The sequence below is a fragment of the Penaeus monodon genome, chromosome 3, assembly GCF_015228065.2.
Source record: "Penaeus monodon isolate SGIC_2016 chromosome 3, NSTDA_Pmon_1, whole genome shotgun sequence".
Classification (NCBI taxonomy): Eukaryota; Metazoa; Arthropoda; class Malacostraca; order Decapoda; family Penaeidae; genus Penaeus; species Penaeus monodon.
In genome coordinates, this window is record NC_051388.1 from 59,316,553 (window position 1) to 59,330,887 (window position 14,335).

A 14,335-nucleotide genomic window follows, 5' to 3' on the forward strand; every position below is an offset into this window, starting at 1 on the left:
GTGGACAATAATGTTTTATAATAGTAATAAGAGAGTTGATGAAGAAAGTTGTGGGGGTACAAAGGATGAGGTTGAGAATGTTGGGAGAGTAGGAATATCTCCTGGAGGTTGAGGGTTGACCTTAGTGGATGATGTAACAGTAGGCATTTAGGAGGGGGGTACTAGAGCAGTGTTCAGAATCGTGGTCAAAGGAGAGCCAGGGTTCATCGTATAGTGGGACTATTCGATGAAGGGGCAAGCCTCATTGCTCCTAATAAGGATTAAAATTTTCAGTATTGGCCATGGTAAGTGTTGGGGACAGAAACATTCCAGGATCTCCTTGAAGGGTAAGGACTAGACAACTAAACAAGGGAATACCGTTCCTATGGCTCCCCCAGGCCCTTTAGGACTGGCACAAAGTCAGCTTTTCAGCTCTCACACCTTAAGAAGTGAACATTAGAAGGGATTGGAGAAAGGGATGGAAACAAAAAAGGGGAAGGGAGAAAGATAGTGCAAAATTAATCAGTCCGAGGGCTGGGGCCCACAGCAGGGGAGATCTCCAGCACTGGGTATCAGTCCTCGTCTCCTAAGCCCCCCACCACAACGACAACAACAGGCAAGGGTATTGGTGGGGGGGGTTGTTTTGATTAAATTTTGTCCTATACTTCATGATCTGTTTTACATGATGAATGATATTCAAACTCAATATAAATGCCACTTGCGTTTTTATTATCACTCGTAGGTAATACTTATTACAATAAATGAAAATATCTAATTAATTTATATGTGTTGAAGATATAACAGAATATACATCTACACATATGTTCTCATTTAATGCAATTACAACAAATGAGCCATTACAATGGAAGACAAGTAACATGACTGGAATACATTAACACTCCTATATTTCCAATATAACATATTTTAAAACCATACAGTTTTGAAGACTGAAGCAAGGGAGATAACCCTGAAACGTAAAGCAGTCAATAATTAGGGTTATATTTCTGACATTTTACAGGGTTTAACTTTTTCAAAAGCATCAGTGGTTCCTCTTTCTCTTGTCTTGGCCAACACCTCAAATAATTTTCAAGTTTCTCATTCCCCTTGAATTGTAGAGCCATATAAACACATGCAAAGTTACATTATATATTGCAATTCTCTTAAATTGATAATGAATAAATATCTGTTACATTACAGATCCTTTGATCTTTATACAAGCATAGCAATAACTTTATTCCACATGACCTGAGAAATACTTGGGTTGAGTGTGGCAAGGAGGAGCGTGGGTGAGCCAAGGTGATAACGAGACGCATTATAATCCTGTAAGAGGGTATGGCATGAAACCATCCAGTTAAGAAACTGACTGAGAGTCTGAATCCATGCAGGTTGACCCGAAAGCGTCACCAAGGAAGGAAGGAGAAGACGATCTCGCAGTGCTGAAGTCTCTGCAAGGACCTGCATATGATTCGTGGCCCATAAGCCCGACCATACAATAAGCCCCATAACCAAAAGATCAAGGTAGAAGGTAATGCGCTGCTGCTGCTCATGCATTGCAACGAGGTTATCGTCTGTCTTTCTCTTCAGGTGATCTCTCAGTCTTCCTAGTAGCTGCAAGAACCATGAGGTACTCTCATTTATGTGGCACCTAGTTACTAAAGTGTTTGACATGACACTAAGCAGATGTGATCGATCACCAGGCAAAGAAGCAGCAGAGTCTACCAAGTCATTGAGCCAGGGCAGAGCCATTTCCTCTGGATCCTTCTCTGCTACATGGCAACGTAGCACAGCTGCTCTGTACAATCTCTCATTTGTGACTTCCCACCAAAGTGATGGAGAGGTTAGTCGTTCTATGTGCTTTTGTGGAAGGTCAGCAACACATGCCTTGTAGGTGTTATATACTTCTTCATCTGTAGGGTCCATATTTTCATTTAGATGTTCAATAGCATTACTCAAAACATTTCTATTAGTGTCAAAGATGAAGTCAGCAGTAAGGACTGGTTTTACCGACTCTAATATAGCTTTCATATGTTTTGGATCAGATATGCGTTGTTGGAAAATGTATGCTATGAATGGCTGCAAGAAGTTTGGAGGGACTCCACGACCAATGTGGTCTAATAGCCCAAAAAGTGTAATTTCATCTTCTTTTGTTAAGCCATTGGTTGGTGCTGGTACCATCCACTGGCTTATCAGGTTACATGCAGAGGGGGATTTATTACTCTGTCTTGCAGCAATTCTAAAGAGACTATGTCGAATCCTTGTTGTCCAATCCGAATTTGAAACTGACTGGGCTGCATAAAGCACCTTTTCCAAAAATATCCAATCTAGAGCTGGATATGGCCGTGGCAATGGCTGGCCCAAAGATTCCATTGCTAATACAGCACACCTTAGCAATCTCTGCTTTGCATCTACATCTGTGCAGTTTTCCAACATATCAGGGAAGTCTATTAGGAAATTCACAAGAATTCTCAATGTTGAGGTGTCTTTAAGGAAACTGTATGAAGGAGGCTCTGGTTGACCACCACTACCCTTGACACCTCTGCGCTTTGCCTCCTGAACGGCTGTCATGTAGATTCCTTTTGGAAGTCCAGCTACTTCTCGTGCAACTAGAGACTTAATGAAGTTCTGCACATGTGGGATGTGGGATTCTGGACATCCCTTCATCAGCTTAATCCAGCCTATAGCAGGGACATAATCCAAGACATCCACTGGGTTACGTGCAGCTTCAAAGGGTGTTGCAGCCATGCTGGGTGGCAATTGGTGTCCTTCCCTGGCATATTTTGGTAACATTCTCAGAGTATAACTGCCATACCTTGTAATTTTCCAGTGACTTATATGCTGCTTCCACTACATCTAAGCTATGATGATGACTTACCCAATTCCACAGAATTATAAGAGAGTTCTCTGTGAATTTCTCATACTCTGAGCTCTCTACATGGAGTGTTGGGACAAGCCCTAGGAGATTGCATAGTTTTACAGTAATTTCAGGCCTATTGTCTCTCACCAATTTGGGAGCAATAACTCGCCAAGTGGTTCGCAAGTCTATGACTTGGTTGGAGCATAAAGCATATATACCATCAAGGGCTATCAAGGCTTGAGCAGTCCCCTCATTACCGCGGCATTCATTCAAGACTTTTGAGAGCAGCGGCAGCAGTTCTTCGCCATGCTGGGAAGGTCTGAAGTGAAATAATATTATTTGTTGGTAATCTCCTCCAAAATATGAACAAAGCAATAAAACTCTAGAATAATAATATAAGATATTGAAAACTACCAAAAATCAATTATTTGATTCCAAATGAAATCACAGAGATTAATTACTTTTCACTACTGCATATGAAAATTCAAATTACAGGGATGTGGTGAAGGTTTAGTACACTCTCCCTATACTGACCTTTGACTGGAATTCATCTCTGAACTTTCTGCATTTTTAATATCGATGCACTTATTCTAGTCTTGTTGTAACATCACATAAAACTTACTTTGATTTACATATACTGGTGACAACAAATGCCCTTGCAATCTGAACTTCTGCAGAATTTATTGACCGATCGTTGATCAGCTGTGACAGGTATGAGTAAGTTCGAGGTTCTACTGTCCACAAATCATACACAAGACGCAGGACAAGTGGGCGCAGGGAACCAGACCCCCACAGAGCAAGGAGAGTCTTCAGCACCAATGCAACACATAGCTGTTGTGGAAAGTATGGTCATATCACCTACAAATACTTTGTGGCTTATTTTTAATTTCAGGCAATTTAACACGAGTACACTGAAGCTGGTTTACCTGAATCTCAGGAGAAAATTTAACACATTATAAACATTCTAACAAAATATCAACACTGTTTCATCTTGTGTCATACCTTATTAACTGCTAATGAAGGCAGAGTGTACAGTATTGTGAGACGTGTTGCTGGATCAGGTTCACGACCTAGTCTGTAAAGGACCATTGGGAATACTTCTATGGAGAGGGACTTCTTCTTCATCACCTCCTTTTCTAGTACCTGTAAAAGATTATGACAATAAACTATGTATAAATATATAGAGACACACACACACACAAACACATGTATGTATATGTAGATATATATATATGAATGTATGTATACATGTATCTATGTGTATATGTATGTATATAAGGATGTATATATGTATACATGTATGTGTGTGTGTGTGTGTGTGTATGTATATATAAAATATATTATAATATATATTTGTATATTATATTTTATATATATATATAATATATATATATATATATATATATAAAGAAGAGAGAGAGAGAGAGAGAGAGAGAGAGAGAGAGAGAGAGAGAAGAGAGAGAGAGAGAGAGAGAGGAGAGAGAGAGAGAGAGAAAAGAGGGGAAGAGAGAAGAGAGAGAGAGAGAGAAGAGAGAGGGGAGAGAGAGAGAGAGAGAGATATGAGAGAGAGAGAGAGAGATATGAGATAGAGAGAGAGAGAGATAATGAAGAGAGGAGAAAAGAGAGAGGAGAGAGAGAGAGAGTGACAAAGAGAGAGAGAGAGAGAGAGAGATTAGAGAGAGAGATGAGAGAGAGAGAGAGAGAGAGAGAGGATATGACGAGAATGAGAGAGAGAGAGAGAGAGATATGAGAGGGATGAGAGAGAGAGAGATATGAGAGAGAGAGAGAAGAGAGAGAGAGAGGAGAGAGCAGAGAAGAGGAGAGAGAAGAGAGACCGAGAAAAAAAGGAGAGAGAATGAGAGGAAAGAGAGAGAGATTCGAGAGAGAGAGAGAGAGAGAGATATTGAGAATGAGAGAGAGAGAGAGAGAGAGAGATATGAGAATGAGAGTTTGCTTGGAATTCCATTTGATTACAATGGATATTCTTGGTGTGGACATACTGTCTGCTTGATTTTGCTCGCCGTGTGCAGTGCTGCTGACGGCTGAACCGAGTCCTTGCCCGCCGTTGGTGCCCCGCCACAGCCAGTAACCTCCGGGCGACAGTTGAACTTTCTCGCGCCTGGTGAACGGGGCGCGAAACCGGCCGGACCCCTCGGATGAGAGGCCGGAAACGTTACCACTGTACTAGCCCGGAGGCTCATACAGTGGTAGAGAGAGAGAGAGAGAGAGAGAGAGCGGGAGAGAGAGATGAGAGGAGAGAGAGAGATGATGAGCGGAGATGAGAAAGAGAGAGATGAGAGAGAGAAAGAGAGAGATGAGAGAGAGAGAGAGAGAGATGAGAGAATGAGAGAGAGAGAGAGAGAGAGATGAGAGAGAGAGGAGAGAGAGAGGAGGAGGAGAGAGACGAGAGAGTGAGAAGAGAGAGATGAGAGAGGAGAGAGAGAGAGACGAGAGGAGACGCGATAGAGAGAGACGGAAAGAGAGAGAGAGAGATGAGAGAGAGAGATATGAGAGAGAGATGAGAGAGAGAGGACTGAGAGAGGGGAGAGGAGAGATGAGAGTGAGAGAGAGAGAGAATGAGGAGAGAGAGAGAGAGAGACAGAGAGAGAGAGAGAGAAGAGAAAGGAGAGGAGAGGGAGATGTGTGAGAAGAGAGAGAGAGAGAGAAGAAGAGAGGAGAGCGGAGGGAGACGGAGAGATAGAGAGGTGGAGGAAGGGGAGGAGAGAGAGAGAGAGAGGAGAGAGAGAGAGAGGAGACAAAGAAGAGAGAGAGAGAGAGGGACAAAGAGAGAGAGAGAGAGAGAGGAGAGTGGACAAAGAGAGAGAGAAGAGAGAGCGAGAGAGAGAGAGGGAGAGAGGAGAGGAGAGAGCAGAGAGAGAGGACAAAGGAGAGAGAGAGAGAGAGGACAAGAGAGAGAGAGAGAGATGAGACGAGAGAGAGGACGATGAGAGGGGGAGAGAGAGAGATAGAGAGAAGAGTAGAGAGACGAGAGGACAAGAGACGGAGAGAGAGCCCTGAGGACAAAGACGAGAGAGAGAGAGAGGACAAATAGAGAGAGAGAGAGAGAAGGAGAGAGAGAGGAGAGATAGAGAGAGGAGAGAGAGAGGAGGAGAGGACAAGAGAGAGAGAGAGAGAGAGGACAAAGAGAGAGATGAGAGAGAGAGAGAGAGAGAGAGGAGAGAGAGAAGAGATGAGAGAGAGAGAGAGCGAGCGACGGAGAGAGGACGGAGAGAGAGAGAGAGAGAAGACAGAGAGGGATGATGAGAGGAGAGAGAGGAGACGAGAGAGAGGAGAAAGAGAGATGATGAGAGGAGAAAGAAAGAGAGAGAGAGAGGAGAGAGGAGGGGGGGGGGACGAGGAAAGAGGACAAGGAGAGGAGAGAGAGAGGACAAAGATGAGAGAGTGAGAGAGAGAGAGAGAGAGAGAGGACAAAGCGAGAGAGAGAGAAGAGAGATGCTAGAGCGAGAGAGAGAGGAGAGACGCGAGAGATAGAGAGGAAAGAGAGAGAGAGAGAGAGAGAGGACAAAGAAGAGAGAGAGAGGACAGAAAGAGAGAGAGAAGAGAGAGAAGGGAGAGAGAGGGACAGAGAGAGAGAGAGGGAGGGAGCGCGAGAGACGGAGAGAGAGAGTGAGACGAGAGAGATGAGAGAGAGAGAGACGAGAGAGAGATGAAGAGGAGATGAGGGGAGAGAGAGAGAGATGAGAGAGAGAGAGAGAGAGAGAGAGAGAGAGAGAGGACAAAGAGAGAGAGAGAGAGAGCGAGGAGAGAGAGAGAGAAAGAGAGAGGACAAAGAGAGAGAGAGAAAGAAAGAGAGAGAGAGAGAGAGAGAGAGAGAGAGAGAGAGAGAGTCCACAAGAGACAGATAGAGAGAGGGGGAGACTCAAGAGAGATAAAGGAGGAAAGACCACAAAAGAGAAAGAGAGAGAGAGAGAGTGCACACCTTAGTTGCTTCTTGAACTGACTGTGATGTAGACCCCTGGTACAAAAACACAGATGTCACAAAAGTATGGTGAAGGCTTGAAATCTGCTTTGTGGATGTTGCAACCTTGTGTAACAGAGAGATAAAAAGAATGAGAGAGAAAGAAAAAGTGAGTGAGACTGTGAAAGAGAAAGTATGAGAGAGAAACAGTGAGAAAAGCTGAGAGAAAGAGAGAGAGGCAGAGAGTAAGAGAAACTATGAAATTGAGAGAGACCAAGAGAGAGAGAGAGAGAGAGAGAGAGAGAGAGAGAGAGAGAGAGAGAGTCCACAAGAGAGAGATAGAGAGAGGGAGAGACTACATGAGAGATAAAGAAAGGAGGAAAGACCACAAAAGAGAGAGAGAGTGCACACCTTAGTTGCTTCCTGAACTGACTGTGATGTAGACCCCTGGTACAAAAATACAGATGTTACAAAAGTATGATGAAAGCTTGAAATCTGGTTGGTGGATGTAGCAAGCTTGGACAGCCAATCTGAGGCCAGTTGTGGATCCCTGACCAATCGATCCGAGAACTCCAGTGCTGGTATGAAGGAAACCAGACTGGAAAATGTGCAGCATAAGGTTTCCCAGTGTGCATTACCTGTGCAGAGAGAATTCTGTCATTTATAATGGCTATATAATCAATCCTGTTAATGATGATGTTTATAATGCTTCTCATATAATGTAAAATCATTCAAATCTTTTCTATTCTTTTATCTATCTTGATGTTTGCTACCACCATGAAACTTTTTTTTAAATTTACTCATTAACATATGTAAAAATAATTTGTGTAGACATACCTATAAACACAATTCTTTCCTATTCCCTTTGTTACTCTATTTTATTTCTTTATATATGATTATCAAGCACTTATAATAATATTGCAACGAACCTGCCAACTGGGTATTAGCTGAAGCTTGAGCTGGTGTTGCCTGTATAAGAGATACTACAGCTGCAGCAGCTGTTGTCAGGCCAGGAATACTTGTGCAGGGAGCTGACAACACCTGTAGCAATGATGGCAACAATCTTGCACCAATCAGAGGATTACCATCTTTATTTGAAAGAAGAGTTGCACCTGAATAATAATAAAATATTAATAATATTAATTTTAATAATAATAATAGTAATAATAATAACAATGATGAAAATGATATGATGATTAATAAATAACAGCAAACAGAGAAAAATGAGAATTTAGAATTATTAAGAGCTTTAAAAATTAATTTAATACAAAAAAAAAACCTTAGTAAATTTAGACCTTAACCCTTTAATCATAAAAAAACCAAGTAACACAATTTGTTACCTAAAAAAACTAAAAGGTTTACCCTAACTTTCCCATTAGAGATTTACTTGTAGCTGTCCAGAAGTTTGAGGTATGACTTCTGCCAAAGCACACAGGGTAACATCACATCCTCTTCCAAGGCGGGACACCAGTATGTTCATATATCTTTCTACTGTTCTTGTTCCTAACCCTTGCTTCTACAGAAGAGAAATACAGAAACAAGTTGATTTATGAGCTGTAAACTGTAAACTTTTTACTTATACTTTACTTATTTATTTAAGCAGGAATAACAAATACTTATAAAGAAGATTCAAATATTAGGCAACATTACTGCACAACAAAAAACAGAATATCAATTAGAACTAACCCATGCCAGTGGCACCATCATGACAAGACAAGGCAACAGAGCTGACTGCAGCCTTGCAGAATTATCAGCTATTGCAATTTCTGTTAGAGCAAGTAGTACCATCATCTTCCTTTCTATGTGATCTTTGCTACTATCCTGTAAGTAGAAACATATTGAAAATTATTTTTTTATGAAGAATAAATCATGATCACCAATACCAGTATGTATTAATATAACTTTATCTATTTATAATGTGTGTACACAGTTTTCATCATCCAGATACTGTATTTTGTGCCACATAAGATATCAGTAATAGATGCACCCTTTTTTTTTTGTGGGGGGGGGGGTGGGGACTTTAAAAACGATTTAAAAATATGACTCCAGCAAAATTTTTTCCATAATTTAGGCCCAACATACAGCTTGGATGTGTCCCCCCCCCTCTAGATCTTTTGTTAAATTTTAAAGGAAGTAAATTCAAGCATTTTTTCACCCCGTTTGGCATAGGGTTACAAACTTAATACAACTTCTTCATACTTTTAAATTTCAAAAGATATCAGGCAAAGGAAAATCAGCTGTACTTTTGACATTCAATGGCCTTGCCTAATAGGAATTTGGGTAAGTCTTTTGCTGTAAAAAAAATACAGTCACAACATTTTTACAATTCATCCTGCATCCTATCTTTAAATAAAACAGGAGGAAATGACATAAAACATAAGGCACTTACTTTGATAAGAGTAAAAAACTTGAAGCAAGGAAAAAGTCAAAGGCCCCACTGAGCAGAATGTGAATTCCAAAGAGGGAATGAAGGCCTGCCCCTGGGAAGTGTTCCTTATCAGAACCATAAATACAAGTTCGGGGATGGGGAATCCAAGGACTTAATCGCCAAGAAAAATCCTTATATAATTATACAATCCCAAAATATGATTAAGATGACCTAAATTACAAAAATTTCTAAACTTTGCTTTGATTTCATTTGACTAAATTGCAACTACATTATAATTACAGAACCAACACATTTATTTTAAAGGTGTAAAAACTAAGCACTGCAATTGACAGTGACATTTTTTATTGGTAATCATATCTGAAGTAAAGATGAATGAGTTCTGAAAGACATCTGAGAAAATCTGCTATGATAATATAAAATATAAAGAAGACGTGGAATGCTTATTGCCCACAGACCTTGTGATATTGTTAAAATAGACACAATAAAAAAGCCCAAAATATAATAATGCTATTTTTTTTTATATCACACTATATATAAAATAAGCTGTATAAAAAAAAAATCATATTTATATATGTATAACATAAAATTTCCTATTTAAATTTTCCTTCCCATGAGCCTTCAGAAGACCCATGATTTTTCTGTCCAGCAGTTCATGTAAAAAGAACTCTGACTTCCCTCTTGCTTGTGAAACACCCCCCCCCCCCAAAAAAAAAAAAAAAAAAAAAGTTTCCCAAAATGTGCTATCATTTAAGAAAACTCAAGCCCCTTTCAATCTGCTTTACTTGTTATCTGGATGTCGCAGCAGACTGGCCACTTCCTCGAGGACTGTGGATGTCAGATCAGGCCGTTTAGTGATAAGTGTAACATATGGGTGAGTTGGGCCTTTGGGAGGGCCTGTAAAAGGAAACTCCGGCTCTCCATTGTTGTCAGAGTCCCTCTGAGACATTAACACTATCTCTGTGATTCCCTGTACAATAGCTCGAGGAGACCTGCAAAGTACAAGAGGTCATCTTATTAGTAGGAGACCATAATTTATTGTAATCTTACATGAAACAAGTAGTAATAAGCAGTGTTAACAGATCATTAGCAAAAACCTGATCTCTTCTTTGTATTGCAACTGATTGTAACATGTCCAGTGAGAATAACTCTTGCATTCAGACAATACAGACTGAGTATGTAGTTTGTGTGTGTGTGTGTGTGTGTGTGTGTGTGTGTGTGTGTGTGTGTGTGTGTGTGAGTGAGTGAGTGAGTGAGTGAGTGAGTGAGTGAGTGAGTGAGTGAGTGAGTGAGTGAGTGAGTGAGTGAGTGAGTGTGTGCGCGTGTGTGTGTATGTGTGTGTGTATGTGTGTGTGTATGTGTGTGTGTATGTGTGTGTGGGAGTGTGTGTGTATTGGTGATGTGCCATGTGTTTCTTGCATGTGTGTGCTGGCACGTGTTCTGTATGTGTATATATGTGTGTAGTATAGTGTAATTGGTTTATTGATGTGGGTGGGTACATGTATGTGGGTTGGTGCATGTATATGGGAGGGTGCATGCATATGGGTGGGTGCATGCATGTGGGAGGATGCATGTGGGTGGGTGAATGAATTTATGTGTATGGGTGCACATGTGTGGGTGAGTGGGTGCATATGTATGTGAGTGGGTGCATGCATGTGTGGGTGTGTGGATACATGCATGTATGGTTGTGTGGATGCATGCATGTGTGGGTTGGTGGGTGGATGCATGCATGTGTGGGTGGGTGGAAGCATGCATGCGTGGGTGGATGCATGCATGTGTGGGTGGATGGTGGGTGCATGCTGTGTGGGTGGGTGCTGCATGTGTGTGGGTGGATGCATGCATGAGTGGGTGGGTGCATGCATGCATGTGTGGGTGGGTGAATGTATGTGTGGGTGGGTGGGTGAATGTATGTGTGGGTGGGTGGGTGCATGCATGTGTGGGTGGATGGGTGCATGTATGGGTGGATGGGTGCATGCATGTGTGGGTGGATGGGTGCATGCATATGTGAATGGGTGGGTGCATGCATGACTGGGTGCTACATGCATGTGTGGGTGGGTGGGCATGCATGTGTGGGTGGGTGCATGCATGTGTGGGTGGGTGTATGTGTGGGTGGGTGGGTGCACGCATGTGTGGGTGGATGCAAGCATGTGGGTGGGTGGGTGTTTGGGTGGTTGCATGAGTGGGTGGTGGTTGCATGTGCATGCAGGTGGGTGCATATTCATGCTAGTACACATGTACTATACACATGAACAGGCATGTCTATATGAGACTGTATATCTTTTATCATTTTCTTCTCAAGGGGGGAAAAAAAATCTTACTTAGCACACATAACATCAGCCAGGAAGTTTTGCAGCGTTGCTGGAACCGGAAGGAAACCAGCTTTGGCAAGCGATATCAAGGATCTCTATGGCCAGCGTTGCCTCAGTCATGTCTCCCTTGTTAGCAGTCTGCCACAGCCATTTGACTTCTTCCCTCTGAAATTTTTAAAAGATGATCTTGGTATGTCAAAGAATGCTCATATAGAAAGAAGAAAGTGCTAGGGATACCGACAATAGTGAAAAATGCAGGACATATACTTGAGGAAATGACATAAAAATCAAGAGAAATACCAAAATACTCCACTTTACAAAGACTAACCTTCAACAAAGCAAAAATCAGGAGAGAAGAGGGAAAGTACGTAGCAGTGATAAAAATAATTAAGAGAGACACAGAGAAAGAAAATGAAAACCAAAAATGAGATAGTTAATACGGATCAATACAAACAGGTGTCAAACTTACATCATACAGGGACTCTCCTTCTTGTACATTTTCAAGTAGTTTGGTGTGGAGTTTGGTCACAGCCTGTTGAAAAGATTGGTATAGTTTGACATGATACTATAAAACTCTTGACTTCTGGGTCACTCATACCTTTCATTTCAAAATACAATTAATGAGTATTCTGAACACAATATAACAGAAAAAAAAAAAAAAAAAAAGATAAAGGTGAAAAGTATAAATAAATAAACCTTTCACTTCTAAATGTTCATGCAACAATTTTTATATAATTTTAATATAATAATTTTTACCTGACTCTGAAGGAACACATTCCCCGAGTTGATCTTTTGCTCGTAGTCTTCCATCTCCTTCTCTTCTTGCCCTCCAATTTATGAACTAAAAATCATATAGTATGCTGAGAAAAAAGAAAGAAAACAGTACACATAAAAAGGTACAGTAAGCCAGAATGTCTTCAATTACATTCCACCATTCTCCTAAGAACGCTTATTCAATAACAACTTTTGAAGATTATTAAATATATTAGCAATATCTGATAATTTTCTATGGACACTGGTAAATAAGATAACTAACAAAACTAAAAAAAACAATAAAACATTTAACAATTCAATTACATTTAACTAAATATAAGATAAACTATATGACAAGCAAAAGGCAAGCTTATAATCTTGATATCCATTTACTGTTCAAAAGAATTTACATCTGATGTTCAAATTCCAAATCACAATATGGATATCTTTTATTTCTTTATATATTTGTTATAATTGTTTGTATTTTTAATTGTTTATTCATCTTGTCTTACTCAAAACTGTTATTACTGATGTCAGTTGATAGATAATTATAACGAAGAATAATAATGAATATTCATCACCTTTTAAGTTTCATAAATCTTCCAAAATTCCTATTACTGATTTTTTCATGAGAATATATATTTGCTCTGAATCCAAACCACAATAAGGAGAGTGAGATGACAAGTTTCCTCTGCACGTTTTGCTCTAAATTCTGATTATTGTTTACCGTTAACTTGGGTTTATAAACACTTTAGATTATAATATAATTACACAAATAATTTAAATTGTGATATAATTCCTTATCTAACTACAGACGATATTTGGCTCTCATAAAGTTGAATATCGTAAGAAATGACCTCTGACTATTCAGAAGACATTATTAATTACTGGGAAGCAGACCCATGAAACATGCTATTCTACACAAGAGACTTTTTGCCATTAACAATAACAATAAACAATATTTCTTTGAAATTTTAAACATACTGAAGGCCAATTGAACACCCCATAAATACAAAATACTACAAACACGATCCAGGAATAAAAAATAAAAACGTGAAAGAAAAAAAGCTTGAACATGATACCCCAAGGAACAAGTGAACTGAAACCAAAGCCACATTGCACGATTGCCTTTCCAGCCCAAAGCCACCTCACGGTTAAGTCTTGTTTTGGTTATTGAAATGTTGCACGGGGGTAATTAAGTTGTTTCCTGCAAGGCGTTGGGAATGGTGGTGATTTTAGGAGAAAAATTATGGGATTTCAAGGCGATTCGTAGACCTATGGGTTTGGTTTGTTTCAAAAGGGTCTTTCTATGGAATAACTACATGCAAGACTGATGAAAGAGTATAATGTCGGAATGACTGGTTGTTTCATTAATTATATACGTTGAATAAATACGGCACTTTTTTCGAGTAAAAAAAAATATTTGAATTGCAAAACCATCGAACCGGCATTGCATTACAGCTCAAGAGATCAACATGTGCGCTTTTTGACCAAGTAACAGGCTTGCTATTGACGAGCTGGTACTTACTAATCAATCTACATGGATAATTAACACAGGTGAAAGGGTTAATTATGTCTACACGTAATTTTAATCCATGTTAAAAGTTGTTGGAACAAGAACGTACGTGTAGATGACACTCCGCGTCCGTTTCGTCTAGGTCTGGCTTGAGATTATCTATTCAAATAATTTATATCCTTTACCTTTGACTAAGTAGATACTGGTTAGTTCTTATGTTACTCTGAGCAACTTTATGTGCTCATTATTCGATACGAAAGATGTGGTTAAGGAATTCTTATAATCTGCAAATGTTTGAAACAAACCAAAATAATAAAAAAAAATCGACTCCGTCTTCGGCGTCATGCAGCCTAGCGAGAAAAAATAAATTAAAAAAACAAATCAATACTTTATACCAATCAATGAAAGCTATAAATAATTTTAAGCCGCGATTAAGTAAGGGAACAACCAAAATCTTAACAAAAAGCTCCCCGAACGAGAAAGAGCAAGTAATCTAAAACAGCTCCGCTTGTGCTGCAGAGGTCACGTGACCGGGCGCAGATCAAAACAAACCTTTGCAACAGAAGGAAAGAGGGAGTGCAACACGCAGGTGCAACGCTCTGCATTACAGACTAATGGT

At 40.0% G+C, this 14,335-nt stretch overlaps 1 protein-coding gene across 1 annotated transcript; it reads right to left on the reverse strand.

Moving 5' to 3' along the window:
* Nucleotides 1-687: 687 nt before the first annotated feature.
* LOC119588016 (focadhesin-like) lies at nt 688-13,844 on the reverse strand. Its single transcript, XM_037936727.1, is given in 15 exon segments — nt 688-2,787; nt 2,789-3,152; nt 3,456-3,664; nt 3,836-3,976; nt 7,164-7,390; nt 7,682-7,864; nt 8,121-8,268; nt 8,439-8,573; nt 9,142-9,159; nt 9,923-10,130; nt 11,457-11,536; nt 11,538-11,612; nt 11,917-11,979; nt 12,204-12,307; nt 13,729-13,844. Coding segments are annotated over 14 exon segments (3,504 nt in total). The 5' UTR covers nt 12,258-12,307; nt 13,729-13,844; the 3' UTR covers nt 688-1,188.
* Between the last annotated feature and the right edge of the window lie 491 nt (nt 13,845-14,335).